The sequence below is a fragment of the Pantherophis guttatus genome, chromosome 1, assembly GCF_059756535.1.
Source record: "Pantherophis guttatus breed Tessera chromosome 1, ASM5975653v1, whole genome shotgun sequence".
NCBI lineage: Eukaryota > Metazoa > Chordata > Lepidosauria > Squamata > Colubridae > Pantherophis > Pantherophis guttatus.
In genome coordinates, this window is record NC_142063.1 from 132277727 (window position 1) to 132300989 (window position 23263).

The 23263-nt window shown below is 39.0% G+C and overlaps 1 protein-coding gene across 1 annotated transcript in view; it reads right to left on the reverse strand.

Annotated features, from left to right (window-relative positions):
* Window positions 1-22309, reverse strand: part of LYPD1 (LY6/PLAUR domain containing 1) — a 36285-nt gene extending 13976 nt beyond the window's left edge. The window contains exons 1-2 of the mRNA XM_034423888.3: window positions 21488-22309; window positions 19523-19660 (exon numbers count right to left, since the gene is read on the reverse strand). Coding sequence (XP_034279779.2) covers window positions 19523-19660; window positions 21488-21881 — 532 coding nt within the window. The 5' untranslated portion in view covers window positions 21882-22309. The remainder of the gene's footprint in view (window positions 1-19522; window positions 19661-21487) is intronic.
* Between the last annotated feature and the right edge of the window lie 954 nt (window positions 22310-23263).

Sequence of the window (23263 nt, forward strand, 5' to 3'; positions counted from 1 at the left end):
CAGTTAGTAATTTTGGTTAATACATTTTCCAAATTGTACAAATGGGTTTGTACAAATGGATTCAAAAGATTTTGATAAATTATTGTATGTATAGGGTAGCTTTATTAATTACTATGGTTCTACTCAGTGGTGGGTTTCAAATTTTTTTACTACCAGTTTTGTGGGTGTGGCTTGCTGGGTGTGGCTTGCTGGGCGTGGCAGGGGAAGGATACTGTAAAATCTCCATTCCTTCCCCAATCCAGGGGAAGGTTACTGCAAAATCCCCATTTCCTCCCAATCAGCTGGGACTTGGGAGGCAGAGAATAGATGGGGGCGGTTGCCAGTCAGAATTTTTACTACCGGTTCTCCGAACTACTCAAACTTCCGCTACCAGTTCTCCAGAACTAGTCAGAACCTGCTGAAACCCACCTCTGGTTCTACTAAAGATCACTCAGTTATTTTTTTATTTATTTATTTATTTTGCTGTGGCTCTTCTTTTGGGTTTGGTGGTTGATCAGACAAAGAAGATTTTGAGGAAATGTTTTGTTTAAATAGACATCCTGCAAATTGAGGAGTCTCATATGGCTCTCGTTTATATGGAAAGAAACAAAAGTAAGGACATGGAACTGTTTGGGTCAGAAGTAGAAAATTTGGTTTAGAGCATGTCCGTAAAGCTGTGCAATTTCATGATTTTTCATGGAATTCATACCATGCCAGGGAAAATTGTGAACTTTTCACACTCGATTAGTGTTTCACAATTCGATCTTGTATTTTTTAGGATGAATTAGGATGCGGTGTAATTGTTAAGGCATTAGGCTAGAAACTGGGAGTTGTGAATTCTAAGTCCTGCCTTAGGCACGAAACTAGTTCAGTAACCTTAGGCTAGTCATTTACTGTGCACCTTAGGAAACAGACCACATCCAAAATCTTGCCAAGAAAACTGCAGGGATTTCTCCAAGCAGTAATCAGGAGTCATGATGGATTCAAACGTATCAATTTTTTCTCCCCTCTGGGCTACAAAACTACCACATGTTGCAGTTCCATTAATGAGGTACTAACATTACCTTTTTCTTCAGATCCATATCATTGCACAATCTTAAATAAAACATTGGAAAGTTACAATAAAGGAATTTTTGAACAATTTTGTAAAGCAACGTCCACTGGAATTATAATATTTTGATACTGCCACTTGGAGATGAACTATGTTCATGTACTCAGTATTTAACATCTTCTGAATCTGAATTCTACTTTAATATACATTTTGATTTTTTTTCTTTAACATGAAGGAAAAGAATCTGAGGGAAAAATCTTGTAGATTATTGGCTCCTAGATTAATAAAGATACCTTTCTCTACAAAGTTTTCCTCTTTCCCCTTATCAATGGTTTTATATTTGTCATTTTGAAGGTGGATAAAGATCCTGCAGACTGTGCAAAAGAGCACTTAATTTCTTTGCAATACCTTTCTTCACCGAATTTCTTTGTAAAATATTGACAGTGACTTTGCTGGAAGACTTCAGACTGTATTACCTTTGGCAGTACATCGCATGCAATCTGGTTTATAAAAGAACATCAAACATTGGATAATATATTATCTGTGGATATATTGATCATGCGGTATATCTGAATATCTCCAAATGTATTTGGCTGTGGTTGCTTTGCTGCAGATGGGGAAAAAACCATTGAAAATACAAGATTATATTTTGGGAGCACATTTTGTTTTAATACAGATTACCTTTCTATGTTGTGGATTGAATTAAGATTTGATAGTCTCATCTGTTAGTTTGGGTTATAATAAACTGAATTATACCATTACTTATTAGAATGTGACATGAAACTCAACAAGGATATTTACTTTATTTCTTTTATGTAATTTGATTTTGAAACCATTGCCTTGTTTTATCAGGTAATCTAAAAGCATTTTAGGTATCAAAGTGACTGGGCTGGAACATAAATAGAATATTATATAAATATTATACATTTAGTGTTTTATTCATGATTACCAGTGTTGTTTATCTACAGATTTAAGTCATCAACTTGTTTAAAGTTATTTAAATCTTTAAAGTTATTTTATTCATTGGAATAAGTTTAAATTGTTCTAAGGTTTCTGTGGATACAGGAATGTGCAAACCAGGGAGACAAGTTTCATTTAAAGCAGATGTCCCTGCAGTAACTGGGCAGAAAATCCTACCAGTTTTCAATAGTCAAAACTACTATGAATTGAACCCCAAATGCTATAGTAGCCAGTGCTGAGCCTCCAGCACCAATAAATAATAGCTCTCCCTTCGCAACAGACAGGCTACTGCATCATATACCAACAACTGAGTATTCCTCATTTCCAGCTCATGTAAACTTGCTGGAGTAATCATAGAGGAGAGGACAAGGATATGAGACATTGTGGCCAGAGTCTCTTTCTAGAAGAAAAGATACAACTGACCCACCAGCTGTGGCTGGGCAAAGGACCTCTCTAGCCACAGCCTCCACCTGCCTAGCAGTAGCCATGAATCTAGAATTATAACCAAATCGAAAGCTGGCTATACCATCCACCAGTGTGACCAACACAGTCTGTCCCAGGCCTGATAATTCATTTTCTACAGCTTATTGACAGTTTGAACCCTAACCACTATCTCATCTCACCACATGGAAGACTGGGCATTGGACAATAGTTATCTATTGAAGGCCTTTACAAGAAGGATCATACCACTATCTTTTTTCAAACATCAGGAATCACTCCACCCTCAAACTGGAGCCAGTTTTTCTGATCCCACAGGCCCAAGTACAACAGCAATCCAAGTCTCAATACAGTTATGATCTTACTATCTAGAGCTTCATCCACTTTCTCAAAAGCCACGAGCTAAAGTGAATCTCATACGAAGTAGTGCTTGATTCCCAGAACTGAAATAATTTGGAAGTTGTCTTGCCAAATGCTTAGCCTACCTCTTCCAGAGGTGCACAGGGCATTTGATGAAATTGTCTCGCATTTCTGGAAAAATGCCCAAGTGCTTTTGAAATCCAATAGTATCCATAAGGTGCTTGCAAGAATCAATGAGACAGACCATGGGATAGTCCACTCACCCTGTACAAGTCCAGACTAACCATAAGCAAATCAGGAAGGACACATCATAATAACTTCCATATTCAGATCACATTTTCAGACCGGCATTAACCTGTGAAGGTGAAATTCAAGTCTATTGTAAGATCTCTTGGGTGGGAGGGACCATAGATTATCTGAGACAAAAGAATGGTTATCACTTCACATTTTTGAACCACCAATCTTCTCAGAGAGGGAATTCACTGATGAAAGTCAGGTTTTTTTGTGGCCTGTTGGCTGCCGGCCCCTGCAGCAGCCAAATCAGAGGAGGAGGAGGCGTGGGAGTCAGGGTCAGCATCAAGGCAACCTCAGAGCTCTGAGGAAATGGAGCTGGCAGAGAAAGAGAAACAGAGGTGGAGCTTGGGCTGTCCATCAGCCCTCAGATGGAGTCAACAGCTCCCAGGTCTGGAGGTTGCTGATGAGGAAGAGGAGGAACAACTGGGTCCAGTGCTTGAAGCACAGAAGGCAGGGAAGAGCAGAGCAGTGGAAATTCTTGGGAAAGAAGAACTACTGCTGCTAGCGAAGCCCCACCCTAGCTCTGGAGATAAAAGGAAGGGGGAGGAGATGAATAGATGTGGCAACAACTATTCATCTCCCGGCCGGCTGGACTTATTAACGTGCGGTAAGAGAGAATTTTTTTGCTGGGGCTGCCGGCGCTCCTAATGAAGGAATCTTTGAGTTAACTTCAGAGGGTTTGTCGTGTTTGGGGAGCTGTGTCAGAAGAGTTTTGTTATAAAATCTTATGATGTTTTGTTATAAAATAGTGATAAACTGTGAACAGGTATACAGATTTAATTAAATCTCACAAAGCAGCAACCACTCAAATCTTATTCCACTTGTAAAATGTACAACTTTCATTATTCTTTTAACAAAGCCCAACAAACCACACAGTATTTCACCATATGCAAGTACAGCTGACAACATTCTGCTACATTCCATTCTTTGTTGTCAATAAATTTCTTAGGGCATGTAATAAATTCTTTCTATTACTTTTGGTATAGTCCACAACAAAGTAGATATTTCAGGACTCTTAGACAAATATATCTATTTGTCAATATGCCTGGTAGCTAAGAAGTAACATGTTTCATCAAATATATAAAACTGATTCCTTTAGATGTTGTTCAACAACCTTTTCTTCAACTAAAAGCTCCAATGGCACAGTGATTCTCAAATATTATTTTTGCCAAAATAAAACATAAATACCACCAAAACAAATAAAAAGAAAATAAAAAGGTATATGTTTTCCATGAATGGAAAATGTAATTGTACCACTCTTTCATTTTGGGGCTAATATCTGCATGAATCTACTCCTACAGTCTTAACACAGAAAAGTCAAAACTCCTTGCTATATAGCAGGTTCATACTCTGGTTATTTGTTGTCTGGTCATGGCTAAGTCTAACTATTTGTTAAACTCATCAATGTGTATCAATAGATAGATTACTAATTAATAATTCTTTTTCATAGCAACACACATGATTTATGACTTTTCTCTTTAATGTTATTGTTTGTTCATAAAGACAAGATTGAATACCCCTGTGTGTAACTGATAAAGGCTTCTCAGCTCATTTCTGATAACAGCCTTATAAACGGGCCCATTTATCTTCCTTTTCCAACTTCCATAACTTTTCCTGTTCTCATAGAACTCTGAAAGCCCATTTATTTTAAAGCACTTTGTTTGATAAAGGTGTCTATCTGATGCATATATTACCTATTATTTCCACCATATACTGTTTCCCTTTCTCTTTTAATCTATATTCTATTTTCAAGTGTGTCATCTCCCTGGTTCTCTGAACTGCAAAATCTGCAGAGTGATTAGATTAGTTCAGGCATATGAAAAGAATACAAGAACCACAGTGTTGTCCTCACATAGCAACCTTTCTGCAAGTTGATGAGTTTTGACTGTCATTGTTTTTAATCTTAAGCAATTGTTCTCCTAAGATTTGTTCCATTAAACTTCTAATATGGGTTTAAGATGGTGCTCTCATTTGGTTTACAGAGTTCTTTTTGTGAAGAAACTATTCAATATCTCCACAATGAAGAGTCCTGCTTTGATTATTTTACCAATCTGGGTATTTTGATTCACTTGTTTACACAGAATACCTTGAATGGGTCAGTGCACTACATGTTGGGGTGCGGAGAAAGGAAAATAAGCATGCTTGGGGAACAATAAGGCTTTGGTTGCTCTTGTGGCAAACTGTCCCACAAATTCCAAAATCTGACCCCTTTTTGTAGACCTATTCTTAGAAAAGAATGTTGCACGTGGCTGATGACCTTGTTTATTCTTGCTATATCTTATTAAAAAGTGTTATGTGAAAGGTTTAATTGACCTAAACCATAGTGGGAAGCAAAGGTCAATATTTATAGATCCACCTTGTGACAATTAGATTTAGATTTCTTATTGCTTTCCCCCTTTGTTTTTTCACTTAATTTTGCTCACTATCTTATTTTTCTTCTGTACATTACATAGTCCCTGAAAAGTATATCAAATAGGCAAAAAGACCAAATCCTTATGTAATAACAATTTATGTTTTACAAGGTATATTCAAGTACCAATTCTCTAATATCCATTTTCTCTTTTTTTAATGTTTGATGCATCTTTGTTTTATCAATTATTTGTTCCATACCTGAGGTAATAGTCCTCGCCAAGGTTACTCATATCAATCTTAGAGATTTGCAAAAAGTTTATACTGTAATATTCTATAATGAAATTCAAAGCAGATTAATATTGGTGTGCAAAATATGAAATGTTTAACTTAAACCATTAATGCTAAATAAATAAGTTAAGTTTGACTTAACAGCTAAATGTTTCTAGTAACTTACGTAACCTATGTACAAAAGGAATAACTTGTCAAATATTTTGTTTTCACAGGAAATATTTTGACTTGATAAAAATGCCCCATTCCCTCCAGGCAGAACTCTTAAGGCTGATTAAAAGTAATCTTGTTCATACAATGGTGACTATGACATTAAAGCGCTGATTAAAATATCAAACGCTGAATGGAATAAATGAGACACACAAATGTTCATATTGGGTATAAACAATGAATAGACTCCAAAATGCAATAGAATTCCTTTTTATCTTATGGAGGGGGATGTATTAAACCCTGTAAAATCCATTTCCTTTTATTTTAAAATGCTCTTAAGATAAGCAATTAGTCATAATATATATTAAGCTAAAGGCCAAAAAAGACAGTGACATCCAACAGTGTTCAATCCTTTATATAACTTAGATCTATCCTGGGAAATTTTAGGGGAGATTATCCTCAAACTCCACCCCCATGGTCGGGTCCTCTCCATGGTCACATGACCAAACTTCATGCATGTGCAGGGTCACATGATCAAACTTCAGGCATTTAGCAACACAGCTACATTTACAACTGCATGTAGTGTCTAATGGTCATGTGACCAAGGTTTATGAGAGTTTTGACACAAACCAGCATTTACTTTTGGTTATTTGCAAAATTGTGTCCATAGCAAACCACTGGTTCATTAACAACCGTGGCACTGGGTTAATGACTGCCCCCCTCAAAGGTCTTAAATTGACTGACCCATTTTGACATGCAACAGTTATGACATACAACTGTAATGAGATTTCATTACAGTTGTATGTTGAGGACTACCTGTAATTGATCTAACACAGTTCTCCTAAAACATAATTACAATTGGGACTGGCAATTCTGTTGCTAAGTGACATAGTCACTAAGTGAGGCATCACATGAGTGTGATGGACTCATGACTTCACTTGCACTGTATTTAAACGAAATATCACATGAAGGTAAGTTATGATTTTACTGCTGACTTCTCCATTTATTCTGCTTTTAGGAAGCGAAGCTGTTCAATGTGCAGCGGAATGCTCCATCCGTCATAAACACTCACTGGTTGCAAAGTGACAGAATCTCAATCACATGATCACAGGGCTGGTGTCTTAGTTGTGAACCAGTTATAAAGTTGCTTTTTCCATTGCTGTTGTAACTTCAAAATCACTAAACTGGGCAGTTATTAAGTGAGGACTACTTGTACTTAACTCCATATGGTTGGGCTAGATACCACTTTCCCGAATTCTAGAGTAAACCTAAGAGCAAGGAACCAGAATTCAAATTAGTTTATCTAGGCATGAGTTTCCACTGTCTTTGGCCCTTTATTAGAAGAAACTATATAATCTATATAAAGCAAAAGCATTTCTGCCTTTTCCCTCTCATGCTCTACTTCCATCTGTCGATCTTTGTACTTTCAAAAAGCTAGTTTCAATAGTGCGTTGTATGGGAAACCGCCTCCTATCCCATGGCTTGCATCAGCTCTTCAGGGTTGGCCAAGACATTTTACTGCCTGAGGTAAGGGCTAAATTATGTTCCTTGCATTAATATAAAAATTCACATCGCCCAGGATGAATTATTTCATAACTGCCTCAAAAAACTCTCACTCCCTCAATAACAAAACCAATCAAAATACCTCAAAAACCTGCCTCATGACCGTGCCCAGAAAATATTTCTTTCCTTATCCTGCACTGCCTAGAATCTGGACATGGCTGAAAAATTCCCAAGGAGAGAAAGGGGGAAGGAACACAGTGGTGAAGGAGCTTCATCACCTAGTATCAATGGAGTGAATAACCTCCTCTTATGAGGTGAAGAGGTTTAAGCACAAGCAACTGAGAACAAAAATGGGAATGATGAACGAGAAAAAACTTAGAAGCAGTAGTAATGGCACTTTCCCAAAAAATCAATAGGAGACATTATTCCAAGAAATAAGCATAAAACATTCTCTAAACAATTATCTGGGAGTCAAGCAGGCTATAAATTTAAATAATATCTGCAAGAAACATCATTTTCCTGTAAGCAACAACAGATAAGGCCACAAAATAGACTAAGTAAAAGAAAATGAAAAAGCTAAAGTACTCTGGAATTTAAGAATTCAAACGATAGGCACCTGCCACATGACAACCAGAATTAATAGTTCTAGATAAAAATGATAAAAAAACAACAACTCTAGATAATGGATTTGGGATTACCTGGAGATAACAATATAGAAGAGAAAGAACTGAAGACGATCGCAAAGTACAAAAACTTGCAAACAGAACAACTGTGGCAAAAGAAAGCAAAAATAGTACCAGAAGTAATAGGCACCTTGGGTGCAATCCTAAAACATCTGGAGCACCACTTCAATACGATTGGTATTGACAAAAACACCATCATTCAATTGCAAAAAGTAAATTTACTTGGAACAGTTTACATCCTTTGATGATACCCTTAACACCATCAAATGACAACATTAGTCTATCTCAGGTCCTTGAGAAGGACTCAATAGGTTGATAAAAATGCCAAATCCAGTCTGAACATCTGCATGACCATTCATAATAATAAAGCCAAAGGTGATTCTGATCTTCCATCTTCTCCCATTTCTTGGTTCAAGCAGCCTAAAACCTTGGAATGACATTTTATCCAAATTAGCACCATGGTTAATGCTAAGCAGGATTGAGCTCATTGCTAATTGAAAGTAATTCAGATTTTTATGAAAAAGGAGGCTGCTTAACCCCAGAACAGTTCTAATTTTACACTATAAAATAAATCACGCAACTGAGATGGAATTCACAAGAGATACTACAGCGTATCACAGAAGTTCAAAATACTTGCAGAGGGCAGGCATAAATTCATGGTAGATTTTCCCTATATTATTATAGCCTATGCAGATAGTAACCTTCCAACATTATTTTTGGGGGATTGGGGAGGAGGCATTAATGCTCCCAGGTCTTTTTGACAATGTCATTAGCCGTAATAGAACTATAAAAATTCTGTCCTTTTGGTGCTTTGGGCTTCATGGTAGATGAGAGCATTCAGATCCTTGCCCAAGGATCCAAGCAGTAAAGTGGAAATGATTGCTACCGTTCAATCCACTTCTTTATAATAATATGCTTGGTCAGGAAAAGAGACTGTGTATCTCAGTAGGTCATTTGAAACTGTGATGGAGTTTATTCGTTTATATGTGAAATTTGAACCACAGTTTATTCACCTATAAGCTCAGCATTGTAAACTATTCAGAAAGCGGCCTTCGGGCACCATATTCTATCACCATATATACCTTAGAACAGATCCAAGAAATGGAAAAGGCATAAAAAGCTATTGTCCATAACCTGGTGAGAAATTAAAGTCATTCAGCCAGAAACGGCAACTTCCTTCACAATAACCCATCATTTTGGGGGATGGGAGGTCATTTTTGTTTTGGTTTTTTTGTTTTTTTTAAATCATAAATTACTTTGAGTCAACTTCTAGCTTAATCACTGTTTCACTGTTTTTAAAAGTACTAAAAAAGCAATTTATTACCAACTCTCCATGGTTTCAGCTTACCTAATGCACTTAATTTAGCTCATCTTCTGCATCCTTTGTAGTGTTACAAGCAACCATAAGATGGGAAGCAATTTATTAATAACAGAACATGCCCTACAGCTTGTTCAGTTACATCTGAAAACACTTCCAGAATGGTAAGATACCCAGGGCTCTGAATTACAGCATATAGCGAAAATTAATAATATATACCATAGTTCTTTTATTTCCATTCAGTCCCTCAGCAGCTGAAAGGAGCTGAGTGCTTTATACAGGAGACAGAAAATGTCCATGACTTTTTGGATGGGAAGGAATTTGTTAAATATTCATTGAAAGATACTGCTTTCTTCCTGCGCTGATTAACTTTTACAATATTATGACTATACACTCATAATTCGTCTTGCTTGTGATTTCTGTAATCAATTAATTTTAAACATGATATAAAAAAAGGGCTACCCAATTTCTCCAAATAAATAAAATGTTAACGTAAACAGAACACAAATAAAAATTAGAATGTATAGATTTTTCACTCAAGGAATAAAATGTATGCTGCTTTCCTTATGAGCCAATGTTTCTTTCTTTCCAGTGGAAGCTTCGATATTCAACAAATGCAGCAGTATCATTGCATCTGCAGGGTGGGAAAATATATATAGAAATTTATGCTTCTCAAGGGTAAAATAAGGGTATGTTTCTTGACCAGTGACATATGCATTCCTGGAAGCATTCAGGAGTAGCTAAGAGGTCAGGCAATTTCACTCCTCAAATTAGGATAGAGCCATGAGAAAACAGAGGAGAACAGAGGTGATGAGACATGGAGAATGTGGTGCAATGGGACTGAAGATGTCCTGATTCAAGTCTACCCTCCATTACGGAAGGTCAGGGGAAGAATTGGGGCCATTCTGTCAGGCCACCCTATTACACACAGTCCTCACTTAACCACACTAATTGGGACCAGGAGATCTGTCATTAAGCGATGTGGTCGTAAGTTGAAAAAACACAGGATCACAACATTTAGCAATGGCAGTTCCAGTTGTTGTTAAGGAGGACCCTACAGGTTAGTTAAATGAGGACCTCGCGTGACTGACATACAATTTCCTGCTGGCTTCCCTGTTAACTTCGCTTGGTAGAAAGCGGCAGGGAAGGTTGAAAATTTCAATCATGACATCATGGGATGCTATGATGTCATAATCATGACCAGGCACCAAGCACCAGATCACAATCAAGTGCTGAACCAACAGTTGTCCAGCAATGTTGTACGGTCAAATGGCTGCTGACAAATGGTTGTTAAATGAGGATCACTTGTATGCAGGCTTTTGTTGTAGGGAAACACTGGAAAAGGAAATGCCACATATACTTCCTGGAAGACAGTCAGGAGAGCAATCAAATCATCTTAAACCAGGGGTGAAATCCAGCAGTTTCTGGAGAATCGGTAGCGGAAATTTTGAGCAGTTCAGAGAACCGGTAAATACCACCCCTGGCTGGCTCCAGGTTGGGGTGAGAATGGAGATTTTGTAGTATCCTTCCCCTGGAGTGGAGAGGGAATGGAGATTTTGCTGTATCCTTCCCCTGCCACGCCCACCAAGCCATGTTCACAGAACCGGTAGTAAAAAAAATTGGATTTCACCACTGTCTCAAACACTTCATTTTAACTGGGCATGATGACACAAAGGAAACAAAGGACCTCAGCAGAGTTATGACAGAGAATCTGGGACTGGAATAACTGCATATTGGTTGGAGGTTAGGAACAAAAGAAAACAAAATATGTTAGTATAGTTAGCTTTAGGGTGGCTAAAAATCAATGATTTTTTAAAATATATATAAAAAAATTGGATTTTTAAAAAATTTAAATATTTTTTTTATTTTTTATCAAATTTATTTTAATAAAATGCTTTTGGAGTAAAAATCTATTTAAAGATAATTTTCTATTTAAGATACATTAATAATTTAGTTTATTCAGCATGATATGGAGCTTAGTTATGTAGCATGAGGCTGTATATTCTGCAATATTTACATTTTTGGTAAACTCATTCAATGAATCTAAGCTCTGCAAGCTGAGATTATACGCACTGCATTGATGCATTCACACAATTTCACAGTAACCATGGGATGAATCAAAAAAACAAAATTCAGGAATATTCCTTTATCCCCTTGTTTTGCAAATCTATGTATACTATAAACTGTATGATTGTTTGAAGAGATACGCATATGTATCATGAGGCTCTAAGAGTGAGGAGGAAGGGCAAGCAGTAAAAATGAAAGTGAAACCTTTTTTTTTTTTTAATTTGATTTATATGCCGCCCTTCTCCGGAGACTCAGGGCGGCTTACAATGCGTTAAGCAATAGCCTTCATTCTTTTGTATATTTTATACTAAGCATCTTATAATATTAAAGAGCACCTGTCATTTCAGATCCATCATGGCAGCGCCTGTTAGCAGGCATCCACTCACCTGCTGCTTGCCACGTCCCTTCCCTTGTTGTTTCACTGCTGCATCAGCAGCCATCCCATTAAAGTAAATGGGACTGTCGGTGAGCCAACAACGGGTCAGAGGAGGAGCTGCTGTGGGACAGAGATGACAGTTGTTCTTTAAAAATTATGATTTAAATCAAGCCTTTTTACTATCGATAGTGATTTAAATCATGATTTAAATCGACTTGATTTAAATCAAACCCACCCTGGTTAGCTTCCTTTCATTATTAGAATATGTTTCATTTTTGTTATTGTTGTTGGAAACAGCAACAAATTCCGATTTGTTTGTTTGACCAATTTTGGTAGATTGTCAATGGTATGATTATGGTTTTGTAGATGGCCTTCAAATGCACCTTGATAAATGTTAATAGCCAAATGGCTATAAACTTTTCAGAAAAAATGGGCTTTTTCCTTTTTAGTTTGGCAAAACCCAGGATCTTTGATAAATACATTGGTTAGGTTTAAGATATGAAACTACAGAAATAAGGTTAAATTTAACACAGCAACTATAAATGAAAGGATGTGAGAGATTGTTATTGGGTAGATCTAATCTCACATTTTACTGAAGATGGTTTACTTTGGTATCTCCATTTCTGTTATCAAAACAGCAACTTTATAGGTTGAGCTGAATGTTGCTGCACCAGGCAGTTTTCATGACTGAGGTTGGACTTGGAACTTCCAAAACTTCACTCCCTCCATCGCATTCATTTTACTGACAAATCAGCCAAGGTTCATTTGGGCTTGCAAAGATTCATTTGTTCTTAATTATGGATAATTATTAAATTTGGAAATTTTTAGACATGGCATTTATTATTCTATAGTTTGTCATGTTTCCTAAAACAATAGCTCTATAGTTTCCCAACATGTTATTTGTAGGACATAATCGCTCATACATTATTTGAACTGGAGCATTTTTTGGAAATTGAAAATGGTGACTAAAGCTAAATTTAGAACATTGTGTTTACATATTGAAAGAAGAAAATGTCAATTGATTTTTATTAGGGAAAAAAAAGAAAGAATTCCGCCATATTGCTTCTTTTTCTCCAACATAATGTCTGGAACCCCAAATCTACCTATAAAACCTACCAAAGCCATTAACTCACCATGCTTTTTAGCTTAAAATAAAACATTATTATTTTTAAAGGAAGTAAATGCACTATCCTTCATCAGTGTCTTTATTTTCAAGAATGCCTTAAGGTCACAGCAGCTTTTTAAAGATCATACAAACAATGGGCCACCCCAACTCAATGTTTTCTTTGAATCTCTTTCATGTAGAGAACTTCTGGAAAACTGTAAGACCCTTCTGAGAACAGCCATATCAGTGTTTTCCTTCTCAAAGGAAAACTGAATGCACACAATGGTTGCCTGGAACAATCTGTTCCTAGAATGTAAACTTTTGTATTTACTTTAAATGGGCTTTTTCAATTCTCCTGATTTTTAAATTTAATCAACGTATTGGTGTATGATGAACTAAGTTTATAAAAATGGTACTAAACGATAGCTTGAACAATTGCAGTAGAAAACGTACGAATGCAGCCTTAAAACCCCACTGTAAATGTTTGGAAATATTTCTAAAAGCTCCCTTCTATGATGTCCCAAGACATGCTCTGATCACCCCATCATTTCCATTTACAAGGGCCACACAGTTAAATGTTAATTATTTTTTAAAGGGATGCTACACTCAAATATCACATGACCAAATACCTTCACCAAGGTACAAGACTGCACGAAACTTTTAATTAGGTATGCTGTTTTATTTTCTTATTATTTTTCCCTTCCTCAGTAACAAAATTGCTGAAGAAGCTGAAGCTTCTTGGATGAGAAGCAAAACGTCTTCAAAGAAAAAAGCCAGAAAGTCCAGTTGCCTCTTGAAAAAGCATCTTTGAGACAACAAATTGTTCTGTTAAATTATCCTTTTTATTGCACTCTTTTTATTGTAAAGGCCTATCAAAGGCTGTAATAAAGATACTCGATTTGATTAATTCTGAAAGCTATTTATTTAAATCAGTTTGTCTTCTATAAATGAAACTGGAGTGAGAATACAAGGCAGCGGTACAATGTCATCCAGTTTAAGGTCTGCTGCACAATATCTTTATACTAGAAATGATGCCATGCTTGTCCACTGTGCCTGAGGACACTTCTCTTGTTGCCATCCACTTCCTGTCCCTCTAACTTGATTTCTAAAGATTGCTAGAGCATTTTGTTACACTTAAATGAGGAATTGGCACGAGTGATGATGAAGCACTAGCTTTTAGCATCAAGTTTGTTTTCCATGTACCTGGCATTTTGGAAGACAGAATGTTAAGTTGACTACAGTATAATACTTTGCCTAGAAATGTCCTCAACTATATTTTACAGACATCCTCCTGAATGGGAAACAATATCAGTAGTTTGCCTTAAACAGGTCTCACACGCATGGCCTATGTGCCACAGGTGTCCTTCCATGTCATTTTCTATGGCATAGTGGTGAAAGGCACCTTGCTTCTGTGTGTGGCAAGAAAAAAAGCTGCTGGAGATGAGTTGGTAGGTTGCCAGGTTCAGCCAGCCCTGGTCCTTCTTTGGGCTGTAGAGGTTATGGTGCCAGAGCCAGGCAAAGCACACACTGCATTCTTGGTCCTGCACTGGCATGAATTCACAGGTGGGGCTGGGATCTGCTTCCTTACCACAACTCCTGTCTGCAGTGCTGTGTGACTTTAGAATGTCAAGACAGCTCCACCCCACAGCAAAGAAATTAGCTGGAGAATGGCATTTGCTCCTGTTTTTCTTTTAGGTCAGTCACATCCAGGGTTTGCCTTGGACCAGTGTTCCTTTGCAGTGCAGCTTTGCTATATGATATAAACAGTTTGGAGACATGCTGTGATGTTCTTCATTTTTGACACGCTGGAGGCTTCTGGGGTTGGACATTAGGGATTTCAGTGCTGTAACTCTCAGGCTCGTCTTTATCAGATGCTTGTGACAATTTGAGTTTGAGACTTATTTTAATACACAGATGGTTTGTGATTGACCATACAAGCATACTCACCATATTTTCACAATTGTATAGGCATACGTCCACCTCAAATGATTGCCTATCCCTGTGCTTTATATCTGTATTAAGGCACATTAATTGTCCACAAATTAACACTTAAATGCTTAAAATATCAAGTTTTGCAAAAGAAATCTTGAATTGGTGGTGGGAGGGAGAGAAATTGAGATGGAATAAACATATAAAATAAATCAGGAGTGGAATTGTAGGATGGGAGCTGTGCTATGTAGGCAGCTGTGCTAAGCTATGTAGTTTAAAATTGGGAGTTTGAATCTGATACCATCCTTTCAAAAAATAAACAAATAAAACATAAGCTCACCAGAATTTCCTTTTGATTTCAGAACTAAAGGGAGTCAATTATAAAGAATTCCTTCACAGGTACAAAATATGCCTCTAGGTGAAATCTGGTTCAAAAACAGTAGCTGTGGGAGGGACCTTGGAGTCCTAGTGGACGATCACTTAAATATAAGCCAGCAGTGTGTGGCAACAGTCAAAAAAGCTAACACAATCCTTGGTTGTATAAACAGAGCCATAGAATCAAAATCACATGAAGTATTAGCACTGCTTTATAAAGGCCACACCTAGAATACTGCATCTGGTTTTGGTCACCACATTACAAAAACGATATTGAGACTTTGGAAAAAGTGTAAAGACCAACTAAGATGATTAAAGGCCCAGAGACTAAAACATACAAAGAATGGTTGCAGGATTTGGAATTGGCTAATCTAGAGAAAAAAAGGACTAGGGGGAACAATGATAGCAGTATTCCAGTATTTGAGACACTACCACAAAGAAGAAGGGGTCAACTTAATTATCAAAGTACTTGTAGGCAGGACAAGAAACAATGGATAGAAACAAATCAAGGAGAAAAGCAACCTGGAACTACGTAGAAACTTCCCAACAGTGAGGACAATTAACAAGTGGAACAGCTTGCCATCAGAAGTTGTAGGTGCTTCATCACTGCAGGTTTTTGTCTGAAATGGTATAGGATCTCCTGCTTAAGTAGGGGGCTGGACTAAAAGACATTAGACCCCTTCCAGCTCTATTCTGATTGATTGATTGAACATCTCTCTATATATTTCCCTCACCGCTTGTATTCTGGCCACAACTGGCTATGCTGTTGGATCCAACTACATCATTCAAGAATTTCTGATGTATATCCTCTGAGCTTGTGGTCAAATCTTGATTGTTGAATGTCAATCTTAATTTTTAAACAAGTAGTTTATGCCACATTTTTGTTCCTTAGATATTACCTACCATTTGTTAAGTGATTTTGCCCCAATTTACTTGCCACAGGTGTTAAATGAATCACTGCAGCTATCAAGTTAGTAACATGGTTGTTAAGTGAATCCGGCTTTCCCATTGACTTTGCATGTCAGAAGGTCACAAAAGGTGATCACATGACACTGCAACCATCATAAATATGAGTCAGTTACCAAGCATCTGAATTTTGATCACGTGACCATGGGGATGCTGCAATGGTCATGTGAAAAACGGTCATACACCACTTTTTTCAGTGTTGTTGTAACTTCAAACGGTCACTAAATGAACTGTTGTAAGTTGAGGACTACCTGTACTGCTTTAGCTTTTCTTAAAGGTATATAAGGCTTGGTTAAAAAAAATCTGTAGAGCTATCATTATTCATTTTAACAATTGCCACTTGACTTTTAAAAATTACATGATTGCTACTAATGTATAAATACTTTAGTTTAACATCGAAGAAGTTATTCTTTCTGTTATGGAGGAAAGAAATATGTGTACACTACATGAAGTAATCTGTTACTGATTTGGACTAGATATAGTCTTAGAATGTTGCATTTCATATCTAAGTTAAGTTTTACAAAATGTTTAAAATGACAGATTTTATTTAGTGTATAAAAAATAGAATTTGGTTCTCTAACCACTTAATGAAATTGGGGAAATGCAACAGCAATATTACAAAGTTTTGTACTATATAAACTGAGGTAAAAATTAAGATACAGAAGTTTCCTTATACAATGAAAATCAGCAATGAGATCTTTAGTATTAACCAAATGTAAAGGTAAGCTGAATTAGAAAATGGTTATGTTAAACAAATGCTGTTAAAGTACATTTTATTCTGCGCACATTTTAAGTCTCAACAAATTCAATATTATCCCAAGTAAAACACAGATAAACTCTATATATCTACTCTGAAATAAGTCCTCCAAGTTCAATGTATTTACTGCCAGTTAAATTTGTAAATGTGTCCAGCAAACATAATTTTACCCCACAGTAGTTCTGTTGAAATCAAATCACTTTTCTATTATTCATAATTGTGCCAAATTCTGTGCATTAGCATGTAAAATGTGACTGGGATTGATATCTAGTAAGTGTTAATTAAGAGCCAGTTTGATATAAATAGTTTAGGCATCTGGAAGACTGTCAGTTCAGGTTCTACCTCAGGCATAAGGCCAGCTGAGTGACCTTGGCCCAGTCAGTTTCTTTCAGCCCTAGGATGGAAGCAATGGCAATTGACTTCCAAAATCTTGCCGAGAAAGCTGCAAAGACTAATGTAACAATGGTGGGTTTCAAAAATGTTTACTACTGGTTCTGTGGGTGTGGCTTGGTGGGCGTGGCAGGGGAAGGATACTGTAAAATCTCCATTCCCACTCCTCTCCAAGGGAAGGATACTGCAAAATCCCCATTTCCTCCCAATCAGTGGAACTTGGGAGGCAGGGAATAGATTGGGGTGGGGCCAGTCAGAATTTTTACTATCGGGTCTCCAAACTACTCAAGAACTGGTTAGAACCTGCTGAAACTCACCTCTGTAGTGTAGGCAATGTCTGAGAATTAGACACAATGGAACGGAGGACAAAATAGTTAATAGGTTAGAAACATGCTATATTTGTGTTTCTATATTAGTACCTGATGTTATTGTATACTTTTTTTAAAGTTACCTGATAGTTAATGTTTTAATTTGTGTCAATGTTATCCCACGTTAGGATTAGAGCAATGCCACGTTATTTAAGTTATTTAAGCTAAACAAGTTTTAGGAAATATTGAATATTGAACAAATATAAAATTACTGAATCAAGTCGAGTATTAATGGTTACCCTTATTGTAAGTGACCTGAATCCTGAATACTTTCATATCAAATTAAGGCCAAATGTTGATTGTTTCGCTATCCAAATTCTTTCTTAGGGACATTAAAGAGAAGCTAAATTTACTGAGTAAATAGATTTTCTTTGTGTAATATACTAAGTATCACAGCCTTCCTCTTCCTGACTTTAATGGAACTAAAATGGCTTAAAATCAAAATAGATTTGTTTCTCCTGCTGATTTACTGAAAACTCACCTTTCATTCAAATTAGAGAATTTGAGGTAAAATTTTAATTTGTCAAAGAATCTCTAATGTTAAAAGTAGGAATTTGCATTGATTTTAATCAGAATTGCCTTGAACCACAAGATAGGCGGCAAATAAATTTGAATAAATAACTCATTTAAGATAATAGTTTATGAAATAAAAGCTGTATAACTGTCAAAATAAGTTCTAATGTTAAGTGAAGCACTACTGCTACAATTAATTTGGTAAACCCCAAAGGAAAAAAGTAATTAACAATGTTCCTTTTCTAAGGAAAATATTACAAATAATTTAACTAGAGTTGGAAAGACACACTATTTTCAATTTAAAAGTTTGAAGGGCCAGTTAAAGTAGTTCTAACTTTGAAATTAATATTGTCATGGTAACTTAGGTAGCTTGAAAATTCATTTGTAAACCTTATTTTTAAAATGTAGAAGAATATAGATTTCCAAAAAAGGTTAAAGTAACACAATTCAAGATAAAGGAGTTTTGCTGACACACATTTTATGCCTTGATAACTTTGAACTTAAAAGACTATTAATATGATTCCCGGAAGGCTGTTAGAATTTAAAATTGTAACTTGTGGTAAAATGTTGTGGTCCAAAAGAACAATATTACAAATAATATAATGAAAAGTAGCATTTCAACATTTCAATTGGGGGGGGGGAACGGGGACGACAGTTTGCAAATATTTCTTTTAATACCTTTAGGCCATTATAAATTTCATCTTTCTTTTTAATTAATTGGCTTAGGAACAAAATATGTATTTTTAAATACATGCCCAAACTTGAAGTAAATCCTAAAAATACACCAAAATGTATTGGCTTGGTTAAAATTCAATACAGATGGAAATACAAAACCAGTAAAAGGATTAATTTAAAATGTTCTGAAACTTTGTGCTTGAACTCAATACTTTGTTCCCTTCATTTTCAGAGAGTTCCATAGCTGTTCCCTGCCTAGATCAAACATCAAGTCTCATGACCTGTTAGAGTAAATAAAAAGAGCTACTAATTCAGTACATTTTCTTCTAACAAAAGCTTTGTAATTACTTGTACTGTGATGAGATTAAATGAACTTGTTATTCCTTTCTTAATATTTTCAACAGGCCTAAAATTTGTATTGCTTTACTAAAATAATTTCAGCATTATTACCCAGTTATATACTTTAGAGGAAGTGAAAGGTGTATTTAGATCAAATTACATTATTTATGAAGATATGCTTGAATTCCCCAAATAACTCATATTCTCTAAATATGAATTAGATGGAAAAGAAAATGCAAAGAGAGGGCTGTCCATTATAAGCATTAATTAGCACAATTTATCTTACCTGAACTTTTTTCCATCACTTCCTTCTGACACATGTCTTGGACATTCACAGTACAATTCACAATGAACTCCGGGGCAGAGCAGTCATTATTTAGCTGAAATTCCTCACACTGATAACACTGTATTTGCAAAGCAAATCCTAAAATAGAAAGTTTCATAGACAGATAGCATAAATTTTTACAAATTCTAATGTTACATTGCAATCAACTTTACTTATGGGTAAATGCTTTAAAATTGTATGATTTGCCAAGTTTTCCTCCTCCCTTTAAAAAAAAAATGTTTAAAAACTGTGTCAATGTCCCCCTCTCTCCACTCCAACATATTAACTGATTATTGCATTTGGGTCTGGCCCCCTTCTCTTCAGCTAAGGCCTTGGTCTTTTGCAAATGCTGACCACACACATAATGTGATTTCTTCACCGGTTATTCTGCTTCCAAGTTTTCATAACCACCGGCTCTGCATCAGCCTAAATTGCATCCAGCAGGGGGCAGAACAAACAATAAGGACGTGTAACAAAATTGATTTGTTTTGCTCACCAATTCTCCTCTCTCCTCTCCTTAAGAGTTTTTTTTTTTTTTTAAGCACTATGCTTTTAAAAAGCGAACGAACGGCACTGGGGGCAGACTGGACCTGGGAGCACTGTTTTTAATTTATGCGCTCCAGAGCTTTTCCGAGCGAAAGGGTTTACTTAACTGCTAATTAATTGCAAATGATTTAATTACTATTTTGCTATGCACAATTACAGCTGCAAAGCATCCTCAGTTCACCTCTTTTATCATGTAAACGAGGTCCTTCTGGAAGTTAAGGCGAGGGCAAGGAGACAGATTCGGGTATTTTACTATTCTTTCGGAGCTCTGCCCCAGCAATGAATCGAGTACCTGTGGTCACTTGGGGTGAGGGGCACCGGCGTTGTTGAACAGAAAGGTGGGAAACAAACGGAAGAAGGTCGCCCTCTATTAGTCCTGTTTTCAAGAGGCGCTCAGGGCTGCATTAGGGTACCTCCTGAAGAGGAAAGGAAATATCGCCTCGGGCTAAAAGGGCGACTCGCTATAAATCAAGTTGTCCGATTCACCCGTAGCGGTCCGTTCATACAGAAGAGCCTAACGGGAGAAGATCAGCACTCAACCTTGACTTGAAGTGGGGAACCGCTTCGGATCCTCATTCCCCAAATGAGTTTGCTCCACTCAATGTGTGTGTGAGGAGAAGGCGAGAAAGAGAGAGCCAAAGCCACCCCCCAAGCTACCAAGCTAAAATATTCCAAGCACTAATCACACTCTTTCTTCGGCTACTTGGAAAAGGGATTGGGGACTTCTCCCTCCCATTCCGTTGGAGGAGAGGTGGCCAGACGGGCGGGCTTCTCAGCCACTGCCGGGTGAAGATAACTCGCTAAAAAGCCCGCTCGCCTCTTCTTCCCACCCCCGAGTGGGAAACGCCGAGAAAGGGGACTAGGAAGGTGGCGGCGCTTGGCTGCGGCGCGTTTGCAAGCTGCCTGAAGTTGAGCCGTCCGTCTGGCGACGCGGGTCCAGAGACAAGCAAAAAGCGGGGGGCTGTTTTCCGGAAAGAGGGGAGGGGGACAAACGGCCATCTGGACACCTCGAGCGTTGTCCTCACGCCTTCTCAGCCGGGGCTGTAATTAAGGACCGTTTCCCGCTTGGAGAGGGGAAGAAAAGAAAACACCAAAAGCCTTCTTGGCCATTGCGCTTGTTGCAACAACTGTTAGGATGCGAGGCGCGCGCGTCCACCCGGCTGCCGCCCATGGCTCAAACCACAGAAGGCGAGTCTGGCTGCAGCCAAGCGGCTGAGGAAGAGTAGCGGTGGTCGTCGGCGCCTCGAGGTAGCTCGGAGAGGAACGCGCCAACTTTGCCAGGTATCCCTGCCTCGGCGGGCGCCCTCCCCGAGGAAGGCGAAGCGCCAGAGGCGGGAAAAGGTGGCGAGAGGGACCAGCCCGTCCCCCTCGCGCGCTTACCTGGCGCCAGCAACAATCCCCAGAAAGTTGTCGTCACGGCGAGGAGCCACATCCTCTTGGAGCCGTCGGAGGTGAAGGTGACGGTGGCGTCGGCGGGCGAGGTCCGGGCGAGGAAAACGCGCGGTCTCAGCAACAGCCCGAGCCGGGCGAAGGTCGGAGAGCTGCGCACCTCGGCTCGGACGGAGTGGCGCTGCTGCAGCCGCCGCTGCGGAGAGGAGCTCCGAGGGCAGCAAGCGACGCCCGAGCCCGCATCGCCAACCTGGCCGGGCTCTTTCCTTCTCCCGCTTGAGCTCCCTCCAGCGTCGCCGGAGTTAAGAGACTGAAAGTACCACGGAAGACGCCGCGCCAAGAAAAAGGAGAGCGAGAGGGAGAGGCGCGCGCCCCCCACTCGCATAGCCCCCCTCCCTTTTCGTCGGGCCACGTGACCACTCCCGTTCCCCCCCCCCCCACTCTTCTCCCAGCCCTTATTTTCTGAGGCGGGGAGAGGAAAGAAACTTTAGGGAAAGAGGTGGGAGCCGTCACGCTCCGGCACAGACGACGTTGCGCCTCGAGACGTCTGGTTGGAGCAGCCGCGGAGGAGGAACCGGAGCGACCTTCCCGTGGATTTTTCCCGCCACTGAATTTCCACCTTGCCCGCGAAGCCTTGCTACCCTTCGGGTTATGCATATACGGAAAAGAGAGGCTAATTTATTAGGCAGCCACGAGGGAAGAGCAGCAGTAAAGTCTCTCTCGCTTCTGGGGATATATCGTGGATGCGCCTTATTGACAGTATGAAAGTGGTGCTTTTTCCCCCCAGTTTAGACAACCCTGCCTGGGATCACTCAGAGGTCTCCCATCCAAACACGAGATGGGTCCAACGCTTCTTTAGTTTCTCAGGGACAGCAAAATCACCCAGCTGACATTTGTTCGTCTTATTATTTTAGGGCAGTGATACTAATTTTAAAACGTCTGTTTACTCCTTTATCGTCTCGCAAGCCCCGCACACTCAACAGACTGGCTCGCTTTCCTTCACGCTCCTTGGACCCTTTCTCCCATCCGACCTTTTCCCTTCCTGGGTGCGCATGCGCCTCCTAAGCGCTTTTGGCTTGAAAAATTGCAACAGGCGAGATCGCTCCGAGGCGGTTAATTAACATTGCGCTCCATCGGCTGCTTCCAAGTGCTTTTGGCCATTAGGACGGGCGACGATCAGCTTTTCTCGCCCGTTTCCCCCGCCTTAAAGGGCGATGAGGATGTGTACCGCGTGTGTGGGCTCGCGCATGAATGCAGTTACTTGAGCTCGGCAGTAATAGCGCCCAGGGTGCGCAACCTGTGCAAACGCGCCTTGCACAGTTAAAGGAGCCGATCGCCCCACCGACTTTCCGGAAAAATCTCGGTTTCGCCCGCCCATTTTCCCCGCTTACTTTCTAATTCGTGTCGGAGCGAAAAGGCCCGGGAAATCAGTGGCGGCCCTCCTCTTTAAAAAGCGCTCAGTCACTCAGCAAGGAGGGAGCCGCGTTTCTGAGCACGGAGCTGCCAAATGCGCGCCCCTCGCGGGCAGGGGACTGGGACGGGGTGCGCGCGTTGAAGGCGATCCGGGTTACAGAGAGGCGAAAGGGGCGCCCGGTTGCGCCTCCGTGGCCACGCAACTATAGGGCGCAATCTTATTTGGGGAAGTAAATGTGTGTAAGATCGAGAGAAAATCGGGGGATGGGGTTGATGTATAGGGAAGGTCAGGTGTAGCAAGGTCCTTTTTAAAAAAAAAAAACTCAATTTAATAGCAATCAACGTTACAGTGGC